Source organism: Strongylocentrotus purpuratus, unplaced genomic scaffold (genome assembly GCF_000002235.5).
Source record: "Strongylocentrotus purpuratus isolate Spur 01 unplaced genomic scaffold, Spur_5.0 spur5_scaffold_21, whole genome shotgun sequence".
Lineage (NCBI taxonomy): Eukaryota > Metazoa > Echinodermata > Echinoidea > Camarodonta > Strongylocentrotidae > Strongylocentrotus > Strongylocentrotus purpuratus.
The window spans coordinates 30,523,354-30,535,482 of NW_022145607.1; the positions used below are offsets into that span (position 1 = coordinate 30,523,354).

Sequence of the window (12,129 nt, forward strand, 5' to 3'; positions counted from 1 at the left end):
CTCTGGAAGGGCAATCAAGTGGTTCACTACATCCCATGATAACCGAATAATTACAAATCAGGGGAGACAAACTAAGGAACAAAATATTACCAAGAAACAATTACAAACACGAAATAAACAGGAGAAAATCACATCAATGGTGTATCCATCTATTTCACGTTCGGATGCCGAATCTATAGGAAACGATTTGTTCATGTCCAGATATACGTAAAATCCGGAGAATGGACATCTAATTTGGTATGTCTGTTGGTATTTTGTTTTTAAAATTCTTATTTTGTTTGTGCACCAGCCAAATAATTTGGAATACCTATAAACAGAATGTTACGAATTCTTTTAAGCTCTCCACAGGTTTTCGTTCGTGAATCTTTCTGATCTCCCTTTCACTGTACTATTATTCTGTTTTGTCGTAAGGACTAATATCTGTCTGTATTGTATTTTGGGCTTGGAATTATGAAACACATTTACATGAAAAAATTATATTGACACAGAACTCAACCTATTAAAAGAAACAGTGGAAAAGGAAGGGATAGGATATGCTTTATGTTACAGCAACATTCTGTAACAAGTTACCTACTACATGTATTAGGAAGACATTTAAATCTACTGACCAGTTAAAGAAACCTCTGAAGTCCCATTTATTTTGTTAGAGGTGAATCGATTGAACTGTCTCACTTGGCATATTTTTCGTTTTAGGTGAAATGTTATTGTTTAAGCACGGACCTACAAGTGGCCCAAACATGTGGAACAATTTATGCAGCACCTTGTAACTGCAATGCACAGGCACTACATCAGATATCTTTTACAACATATTGCTCCGGTTGTCTCATTTTCGCTCGCTGAACGTATAATTATAGCAGACGGCAATCGGCGGATTAGACAACATTTGGTAGTGAATTTGTATGTAAGATTGCTTTGCTAAATATAAAAAAAGGGCATTTTCCATATTTTTAAACTATCATTGATATCTGATAATTAATCAGTTATTAAAATAAACCTACCAAACTACATAATGCAATGAAATACATGACTTAAAGTAGGGGAGTTTGATGTGGTGCACAATTGCACCCCTCTGTAAATAATCGAATAGTCCATGGCGACCATGAATATTCATGATTTTGCTTACCTCGGCAGAATGTTTAGCTATACTAAATGGACAAATTAGGGTGGGGGGTTGGATGAAATGGACATAATGAACCGATCAGAACTGATCTATGATAATTCATGCTTATTTACGGTGTTTGAGCTATAACCTTACAATCCCGTGACAAATTGCGTCCAAAGTTCGACTTGTTTCACATGTGTTAGATAGGCAATGGCGAGCTAGCGACCTATTTTGACCAAATTACGGTGAGTGAACTTTCAAAAGTCAATGAGCTAGTGTCAACGTACGTCGGGGTGGATGTGCTTTTCGTTTAAACAAAAAATGATTTTTTTTTTTTTTTAAACGATTTTGGGGGGTAAAAGTCAGTAGGCTAACATGTTAGGCTGCTGGAATCTGACGATAGGGGGCGTTGTCCAATGAGACTATTCGGAGCCATATTTATTTGTAATAGTTATCGAATTACTAGCTCGTTATATTAGGAAAGATGAGAGCATTAAAGGGGTAGGATTCGGGAATAAAGAAATAAAGCAAGTTTTGTATGCAGATGATATTACATTGTTTTTAAAAGATATGGATTCAATTAATAAGGTGAAGAAAGTTTTCAAAAACTTTGAAAAAATAAGTGGATTGAAGATAAATATGGATAAGACAAATTTTATGTGGTTAGGAGAGGAAAGTGATAGGCCGGGTTTACCTTTTTTGGACATAGGGTACAACATATAAAGATCCTAGGGGTATATTTCGCACGTCATTCCAAAATAAAAGATGATTTGAACTATAAGGAAATTTTGAGCAAAATCAAAAGACTAATCGGTTGGTGGAAGCAACGAGATTTAACGATGTTTGGCAAAATTAAATTGTTGAAGATATATGTATTTTCAAAACTAAATTATGTTTGGTCTCTTATGACAGTCCCACAAAACATTTTTGAAGAAAGATTTCTTTTAATTTTATTTGGGGAGGGAGAGACAGAATAAAACGGAAAATATTATATCAAGATTACTGCGCTGGGGGACTCAGAGTAACGAATTTTAAGATATTTATCAAGACTCAGAGAATAATGTGGATCAAACGGTTGCTCTATGGAGAAAAGTATTCAGGTTGGAAAGTAACCTTTGACCACTTTTTCAGATCACTGGGGGGTCGAATTATATTTCTTTGTAATTATGATATAAATAAAATGGACTTGAAGGGTATACTATCTTTTTATAGAGATATGTTGAAGGCATGGCAAGAATTAGATAAATGCAGACACTTTGGAGAAAATAAGAATAATCCGATTATATTTAGCAATAAGTGTATATGTCTCAGCAATAAAACATTTTTTGATGTCGAACTATTTCAGAAAGGTATACTTCAAGCATTAGATATAATTGTCAGAGGTCATTCAAAACCGATCTTACATTTTTTAAATTTGGGTTTTGCAACTAAAAGCTTGCTTAGAATTCAAAAGATCTTTTCAGCAATCAGAAACGAATGGATACAAAGTGATTTTATGGAAGTGGACACTGAAAATTTTGAAATAGAATTGATGATATTTGGACGTTTACAGAAACTATGTGATATAAAATCTAGGCGGTTATTAACTCCGGAAAGCTCCAACACCGGCGCCGGTGTTGGAGCTTCCCGGAGTTAGGCGGTTATATGATTACTTCATTGAAGACCTTCAAAAAGAGTATACATTACATGTTACAGATGGCAACTGTCAATTTGATCTTGGAATGACGGAGTTGAAAGAAACATTCACAAGGATGAAAGGTGCAATGCTTTGTAATAAACATAGAGAGTTTCAATACAAACAATTACAAGGGGCTGTTTATACGAAAAGAGAGCTCTTTAAATTTGGTTTTGAGTCAGACCATTTTTGTTCCTTCTGTAGACTAGAAGTAGAGACATACCAACATTTATTTTTAGATTGTCTTAAAGTTAAAAGATTATGGCAGGAGGTAATTCAAAAGTTACATTTAATCGAAATTGACATTGATGATTGGAAACCCATATTTATGGGAATATCCGGCAATACTACTAGAACATTTGATAAATTGTATCATATTTTTAGTAAAGTATATCATTTTTATTTCTAGAAAAGAAGGAACTTTGCCATCTGTACAGAAAACAGTACATATGCTTAAAAATTACAGAGACGAGGAATACAAAATAACTTCAAAAAGGGGAAACTGGGGATGCACTTACAGAAATGGGAACAAATCGATGCATTTTTACCTTAATGGATGTGGGTATTATGTGGGTATTATTATTAGTAGTAGTATTATTAATTCTCTCTCGTGTACAGGTGGACAAACCGGAACAGGTTGCATGCAGCGTGTGTGTCGGCGTGAAGGGGGTGTGAGATGGGTGGGCTAGGGGGGGGGGGGGGTGAAGAGTTTGTGTGGTGTGAGTTGAGGGAACAGGTTGCATGCAGTGTGTGTTTGTGTTTGTTTGGTTGTTTATGTGTGTGAAAGGGGGTGTGGTGTGGGTGGGTTAGAGGGGTGGGGGTGTGAGAGTGTTGTGATAGGATGGTAATATGTAACTTTAAACCATCCTCTACCGTTATTTTGATTATACACTGTTACATGCAAGACTTTTTTTTTCCTTTTTTTCCCCTCTATGTTCATTGATTAATGTAACTTTATATGAAATGTCTTGTATCAAAGATCTTGTTTAATATTGCTTATCTTGATAACTTCTTGTTATGTGAATTTCTTGCTATGTGAAATTATGAGGAAGGAAATAAAATATCATTTAAAACAAAAAAATCTACACTTTAAACCTTCCTCTACTGTTATTTTGATTATACACTGTTACATGCAACAAAAAAAAATTCCTTTTTTTTCCTATGTTCATTGATTGATGTAACTCATGAAGTGTCTTGTATCAAAGATCTTGTTTTATATTGCTTAATTTGATAATTTCTTGTTATGTGAATTTCTTGTTATGTGAAATTATGAGGAAGGAAATAAAATATCATTTAAAACAAAAAAAATATGTTGATGAAAATCATAATCTTTACATTACTGTCTGATTTTACATTCATAAAAGCCAGGTGAGGTTAGTTGTCAACTCTGTATCTGGGATATATACGACATACAACACCGTGGGGTTCATACGAGGCGAGATAGAACCAGGTAAGTCAATTTTAAGTGTTTACATACAAAATGATATAGAGGTGTCGTAGTGTAGTTGGTTAGTTAAAACGTCTGTACCAGAGTATTTTAAGGGGATGGGCAAGGGGAGTTGCAGTTTGCCCCCTCCTGACAGAAATACAGCCATACTGGTAGTAAACAGGTTTGGAATCATTGTAAGTATCAAAACACACAAAGTGTAGACAGTTCCTGAAAAGACTTCCCTTTTCTTTCTCAAATAATTTATTTTGGGCGAGCCCCCCCCCCCTCCCCTGTACACAAACTAGGGCCCTTATGGATGTTGTTATTATATTCATTTCTGTACTAAAGTTATATGGATCACAGTATAAGTTGAAACGTTTTGCTCCTCCTGAGTCCTGAGGCCAGGCTCTTGATATTTCGGCGGACTGTGAATCACATGGTTCATGGTTCGAGCCAGGCCACATCACCAAGGTCCTTTGACAAGACATTCATCTAAATGTGCCACTCTCTACCCAGGTGAAGTTAATGAGTAGGCGTACCCGGTCGGAAAAATAGTTTTAGCGACCGGGTGAGCAGGATAATAATACATGTAGGCCCCTATAATACTTTGTAGTAAACACAGTAAAGTATATTTGTACAATGGACATATTGAATTCCTAAGCTGTTGTGCAATGATACGCCTCAAATCATAATCTTATAAAGATAATGCCACCGATGCCATCTTATATTTCGCGCAGATCGTTACGTCATCCTCGGTAATCATCGGGATGCATGGGGACTCGGGTCCATCGACCCTACCAGCGGGACAGCCACTCTCCTCGAGATATCCAGGGTCTTCGGTTTGCTGAAAAAAGAAGGTAGAAATGTTTATGTTTGATGAAAGTTATCGCAGAGTAGAAAGGGAGAGGGAAAAGGACAATGAAAGAAACAGAGAGAGAGGGGGGGGGGGGGCGGGAGACAGCAATCAAAATGTATGCATATTAATACCCTGTGGTAGAGATCGATGGGATGCACACAAAACTTATGCATGATGTGAATATTCATATTTTGGAGAGGCAGTTTCAGTTTCAGTTTCAGTTTTGATTTGTTTGAGATCGGAATTGACAAAGGAAGTTAGTCTGTGGTCTACGTTTTCCTTTGATGAACGTGAGTTTAGACAAAATGCACACGTAGGATAAATGCGCTGACGGTCGTACTGCGTCAGCGGCTGGTGTGGTCCGTGACGCACCATTTGAAAGCGGTGTTATTCAAAAAGTGAAGTCAGATAAACTTTACAAAAGTTCGCGCTTGTACCCCTTTTGCTGAAGGGAACTATAGTCAAGTAGTGATGCCTGCAATGGTAAAGAACCAGGGATCTAGGCAATGTGAACAATAAACTGTTATAATGCAAAGAAAAGGGGGAACGCTTACATTGTTATGATCCCCGGCCTCTTGTGTTGTTCATGAGCCTTTGACCTACAAAAGAACACAACCGTTGTATTTAATGCCTGTCGAACACGAGGCGCCAATTTGGTTGCGTTATTTCCTGCGCTAATCACGTCTGAGAAGGCAATTGACCCATTCAATTTGCACTGCCGTTGTATTTAATGCCTGTCGAACACGAGGCGCCAATTTGGTTGCGTTATTTCCTGCGCTAATCACGTCTGAGAAGGCAATTGACCCATTCAATTTGCACTGCTCATTCTAATATACTTGGGCAGAGATGAAAACGATATGAGCGGCATAAAATCTCCCCATTTACCTCCTACAGCGGAGAAATTCCTCTTTAAATTGATTACCAATCATTAATATCTAATAATTTGATATGTGTATATAAGATGTCGCCCTCCCGTGACTTTTCACAATAATAATAACAATAATAATATTCCGCTTATATAGCGCTTAATACAAATGTCTCTAAGCGCTTTACAGATGTAGTATTACCCCGGTCATTGGATTCAGTGCTTGCTCGCACACACTGTGTGCACAACTGTGTGCACAATCTCCACTCCCTGGGGAGCATTCCAGCCAGGCGTTACTCGACGCTCAAAAACTGTTTGACCAACAATGACGGGTCGCATCGAAGCTGACGCAGTGCTACGTCAGTCAGATGACGCCTTGTATGTTAAGACACTATGAACATGACGGACAAAGAAACAGGACAAAATATACAGTTCCTCAGGTAGACAAAGGAACATCCCTTCACTGCTATTATGTAAAAATGTGTAGAACAGGTGTCACATGCATATTCACCTGTTTGACTCATTTTTACATTATGGCAGTGAAGGGATGTTCTTTGTCTACATGAGGAACGGTATATCTTGTCCTCTTTCTTTGTCTGTCATGTTCACAGTGAGAGCTTTATGTTGTTATGCATGTGGTGATTCAATCGATACCGCCTGCTTCAATTTGACAAAGTAATTACAATGCGGATTTGGTTTGCGATACGATGTGGCAGGATTTGATATTAATTTATTCATTATCATAGGTTGGAGACCGAGACGAACGTTGATGTTCTGCTCCTTTGGCGCTGAAGAATTCGGGATAATCGGCTCAGTAGAATGGACGGAGGTAGGTGTTCCCGTGTTTGAAGGAGGGGCGAAAGAGGGGGGCAGTTGGCCCCATCTGATAGATTTCCAAAAGAGGAACCCTTTTTTTATATATACCAGGACCAGGGCAATGTTTGAATTTAAAGATTCGTTTTCAATAACAAGTTACAATAACTGTTATTAATATTAGCTAATGAAATCGTGTCATTTTATTGACGGAGAGCACATTGTCATAGGAATGTAGCCTTTGTAATTGATAACAAGTTTCATGAAAAAGGGCCTTTTAAATTTTAGGGATTCATTTGAGATATATTCTCAAAATTCGTACTTTCTCTTCCGTCTTTGCTTGAGATTATCCTTACAAAGATGAAAAGATGTAAAATCTTGGAAAGGCCACTTCAACTTGTGTATCATAGAATGTACCGCCGTTGCATTTAATGAATGATCATTACATCATTTTCAGGAACATGTATCCAGTATTTGTCTCGATATATTGAACGCTCTTGGACCTAATCATGGCACCACTTTCTTTTTATTTACATAGGAGTTTCGCGACATTCTCTCCGAGCGGACAGTAGCATATATCAACCTGGACATAGCTGTCGCAGGTAAATATCGCTAATATTTATCGTCGAGTCATTTCAAAGTATACTTACTTCATGTCATTTTCCAGCATTTTTACTTAATATTGAAATGATATGAGCACATGGTGACATGAATATAGTCAAGGGGCGAAGACGCAAGATCCTGTGAACAAAGCTATGACATGAATGTTTTGTATGTATATATACACACACACACTTTACATTGCTGTTAATTGTCAGACAGGATGAAAATGCAAGGGGTACTGATGTGAGAAGTAAAAATGGCAGAGATAAAAATTTCTGATGTAGAAATGCCGGAAGTATTTAATTTGAGAGGTAAAAATGCCAGAGGTTAAACTGTCAGAGTTGAGAATGCCAGAGTAAAATACCAGATAATGAAAATCTCAAAGGTTCAAACTTTAAAAGTACATAGGTAAAAATGTCAGAAATAAAAAGGGATGCCTCTTATTTTACCTTTGACGTATATTTTTACCTCTGAAATTCATCTGTTTAATTTTTTTATGCAGATACGTATGTTTTGTATGCCTCATCCTCGCCAAACCTGCGTCAGGTCATCTATGAAGCCACTAAAAAGGTACAGTTGACATTCAACAGTAAGTTTAAATAAATATCACGTTTTACACTGGAGTAAAGAAAGCAAATTGTTCCGTTGACAAGGTAAAAGTATTTGGTGTGAAGGTCTTTATAATGCAAATTCAGATTTTATCGAAATTTAAATTCATTGATTATTGTACAAACATGTAGGATCATTCTCACCTCTCTTTTGACAAAGGATAACAACAATTAGAATTCAATTCTTAAAAATGCAGTTCACAAAGATAATTGAGTGCAAATGTCAAAATGTCAATTTCAACACACAAAAAAACACATACGCTCTCTCTCTCTCTCTCTCTCTCTCTCTTTCTAGCGTCGCCTCTAATTTCAAATAATGTATTTCATATCACGTACTTAAGGTACCGGACCCAGATCCATCTAATACCCGGAAAACCGTTTTTGACACGATGGTAGAGCGGAATCCGAGTTACGACCCCGATTTACCATAGTAAGTATTATCAAATTTATATTACACTTTTTACTTTATCATAAGTAAGATATCTTTTGTAATTTCACCTCCTTTAAATTAGCTTTTTAGATTTGTAAAAGATTTCCTCGGGATATGTAGATTTACAGATTGAAGGAGATTGTGTTATTCTTTGTTGCAACGTACAAATATGATCTTGCATTCAGTTTCAATGACTATACATTCTGCAGACGTTTTACTTTAAGTTTCAGAATAATATATTTGAAAGTATTTAAAAGATGGAAGTGGAATCAACACAATGGCGAGAGCTTATCTATGATGATGTGGGTGGCTTGGGGAAGCCTTTGGGGTCTGGGGGCTGGAGCCTTGAGGGTTCTTGCATTCATTCTCTACATACCTCTCGTAAAAATCTGGGGAAGAGCTAGGAAGGACCCCCCCCCCCCTCCCCCTTCTCCTGCACTATCATAAAGATCGAGAGGTTGTAAAAGATAAACCTGAGGAAATTTCGATATTGTAACAAACTTGTGCACTTTGAAATTGCGAGGTGACACGTATTCGAATTTCGAATTCGAAATTTATTTCAAATTCAATGGGCGCTTATGCCGCCTTTACATGTTTGTTTCCACAGTGTAAATCTCTTACTGGACGGCAGTGACGACTATGCTTTTGAGAAGAGGCTCGGTATATCGTGTATCAGTGGCTACTACATATACGATAGAGTAAGTTCGTGCTTCCATACAATAGGGACTTTTAGATTTGCACGTCAACAGCTTTGACTGCAACGTGTGACATTATTTTAAGGCACTGCGCATGCGTTACGTCGTCTCAGTCGGCGATCGAGAATGCGTCAACCTTGATTTTCCTCAATCTAGTACATACATACACACATACATATTGATATTTATATAGCGCCTTTTCATGCTCAATGTACTTGTATCCCGCGTGCGCATAAAATATACAGTTCCTCAGGTAGACAAAGGAACATCCCTTCCCTGCTATTATGTAAAAATGTGTAAAACAGGTGTCACATGCATATTCACCTGTTCTACACATTTTTACATAATAGCAGTGAAGGGATGATCTTTTGTTGAGGGTAGAATAAGGAACTGTATATTTTGTCCTCTTTCTTTGTCCGTGATGTTCATAGTGTTATGGCCCGGTCCCACTGCACAATACGGATGCAAAGAGGATGTAAAACGTAAAAAAAATCTTGCCATCCGTTGGAAAACGCTATGCATCCGTTGTGTACTCATTGCATACGTGTTTCATACGCTCTATCCATCGAGCATCCGTCCACTGTGATTTCATCCGCGCAAAAAGTTTTGAGCTGCACAAGACTTTTAGAACAGATGAACTTTCCGCCGTGTACGATGTTAATCCGCGACAAATACGAGCAACAAACGTTCTATGTCCGTTATCATCCGTTCAACGTCCGCTGTATCGTCTCTGCATCCTCGCAACTCACATCCGCTGCAGCTGTAAACGGAAAGAGGGAGGAAAGATAAGGTACATGGAACATCTATACATCGTTAGTAGCACGGAAATAGAAAGGATGTAAGCGTATGCATCTCGTATAGAAAGTATTCAAAACGGACAAAGCGTTTGTATCTGGGATGTATCTCGTATATTTAGGATGTCTAGAGTATGTAGAAAGACACCTAGCGGACAACCGGTATTTTGTATGAAAAGGGGGAGAAAATCATCTGGATCTCAGTATGAGTCGAGCAGCCGTGGTGTACAGACCTCATCACCCTTGGTCTTGGTCTTCAACATCATCATCATTTGTTCTCCACCATGGATGATCAAAGAGTCCATATGATAGCTGCACTCATTCAACAGCAGAACCACAACCTGTTCAGACTGTATCAAACAAAAAAATGCAAAGTTTTAACCATTTTTTCAAAGTTTTTACCAACACTTTATTGAGTAAACAAAAAATGCAAAGTTTTAACCATTTTTTCAAAGTTTTTACCAACACTTTATTAAGTAAACAAAACATTTGTATAAGTAAACAATGCTGCTCACAAGTGTTCACAACAAGTGTTTCAAAGTTTTTACCAACACTTTATTAAGTAAACAAAAAGGTATGCAAAGTTTTAGCCATTTTTTCAAAGTTTTTATCAACACTTTACAAAGTAAAAAACATTTTTATAAGTAAACAATGCTGCTCACAACAAGTGTTTCAAAGTTTTTACCAACACTTTATTAAGTAAAAAAAAAAAAAATGCAAAGCTTTAGCCAATTTTTCAAAATTTTTACCAACACTTTATTAAGTAAACAAAACATTTGTATAAGTAAACAATGCTGCTCACCAGTGTTCACAACAAGTGTTTCAAAGTTTTTACCACCACTTTATTAAGTAAACAAAAAGGTATGCAAAGTTTTAGACATTTTTTAAAAGTTTTTATCAACACTTTACAAAGTAAAAAACAATTTTGTAAGTAAACAATGCTGCTCACAACAAGTGTTTTAAAGTTTTTACCAACACAAAAAAATGCAAAGTCAACAAAAAAATGCAAAGTTTTAGCCAATTTTTCAAAGTTGTTGTCAACACTTTATTAAGTAAACAAAACATTTGTATAAGTAAACAATGCTGCTCACAAGTGTTCACAACAAGTGTTCACAATCACAACTCAGTCTCTCAAACTATTCTGAGTCACTCTGAGTTATGTCCATGGTCTCAGCTGTGAGGCGTAAGGCAGTGACTGTGGCTGTGCTTGGCCTCGATGGTACAGCAGGTGGTGGTGTGGTCAGGAGTGGCTCTAGGGTGGAGGAAGGGTTGGGATGAGTGTGCTGGGGCTGTCTGGTCTGCAGCTGGGTGAGGAGTGGCGTCTGTGGCGTCCGATGAACATGGGCCTGGACTGGAAAGTTCTGCTTCTGCTGTGGGAAGTCGTGGTAGTCGTAGCCTTGGTAGGTGAGGGGCTGTTGAAAGCCGTGGAAGGGCTGTGACGTCGCCTGGGGTGTCCAAGTCGACCAGCTGAGAGAGAAGTTCTGTGCTGGTCTTCATTGTGTCCCTGATCTTCAACAGCACACTGTCGTCCTGTCCCTCCAGTCTATCTCTCTGCCTGCGTCCTCTGGATCTGGTGGTGGAGGTGGGGATGGGTTGGCCTCTGGTGGCTGCCGCTTGTTCCTCCATTTGTGACAGCACGGCGTCATCCTCCACGGGATCCTCCAAGTTCGGCACCATGGGGAGTTCAGCTGTCGAGGGCTCATGGCTTGAAGATGTCTGGCTGTCTGTGGGCTGTCTGAGGGAGAGGGGTCTCAGAGGGGCTGCTCCTCGGTGGCGGATCTCACCCTCCAGGAAACTGCACTTGGCCATGACGTACTTCTCCCGGTCAGTGAGCTTGACGGCGGCCTGCTCGGATTTCTTGAGGTGTAGCTTCCCATACCAGGAGTGCATGTGCTTCCACCATCCAAGGAGTACTTCTGCAGTGTACCCCAGGCTCTCTGCCTTGTCTCTCCAAGCTGCCTGCTTCTTCTTGGTGTCCCGATACAGTCTGTGGCCCTTTCTCCAGAGGTACTCGTTCTCCCTCAGCCATTCCATCACATCGTCCTCATGCTCCTTGGAAACGGTGTACTGTTTCCTCTCTCCCTTCTTCTTCTCTAATTGCCTCTTCCTCCCTCTGGCTGGAGCTTGTTCAGGGCCTTCAGGGGCTTCAGCAGGGCCTTCATGGGCTTGAACATCAGAGCCTTCAGGGGCTTGGACATCAGGGCCTTCTGGGGCTTGAACATCAGGGCCTTGAGCAGCAGGGCTTTGAGGGGCTTGAGG

General features: G+C 38.8%; 1 protein-coding gene across 1 annotated transcript in view; it reads left to right on the forward strand.

Annotated features, from left to right (window-relative positions):
• Positions 1-12,129, forward strand: part of LOC762877 (N-acetylated-alpha-linked acidic dipeptidase 2) — a 29,395-nt gene that overhangs the window by 10,135 nt on the left and 7,131 nt on the right. Inside the window, exons 8-14 of the mRNA XM_030994483.1 lie at positions 4,142-4,227; positions 4,944-5,063; positions 6,674-6,756; positions 7,279-7,342; positions 7,846-7,913; positions 8,293-8,381; positions 8,989-9,079. Of these exons, the coding sequence (XP_030850343.1) occupies positions 4,142-4,227; positions 4,944-5,063; positions 6,674-6,756; positions 7,279-7,342; positions 7,846-7,913; positions 8,293-8,381; positions 8,989-9,079 (601 nt within the window). The remainder of the gene's footprint in view (positions 1-4,141; positions 4,228-4,943; positions 5,064-6,673; positions 6,757-7,278; positions 7,343-7,845; positions 7,914-8,292; positions 8,382-8,988; positions 9,080-12,129) is intronic.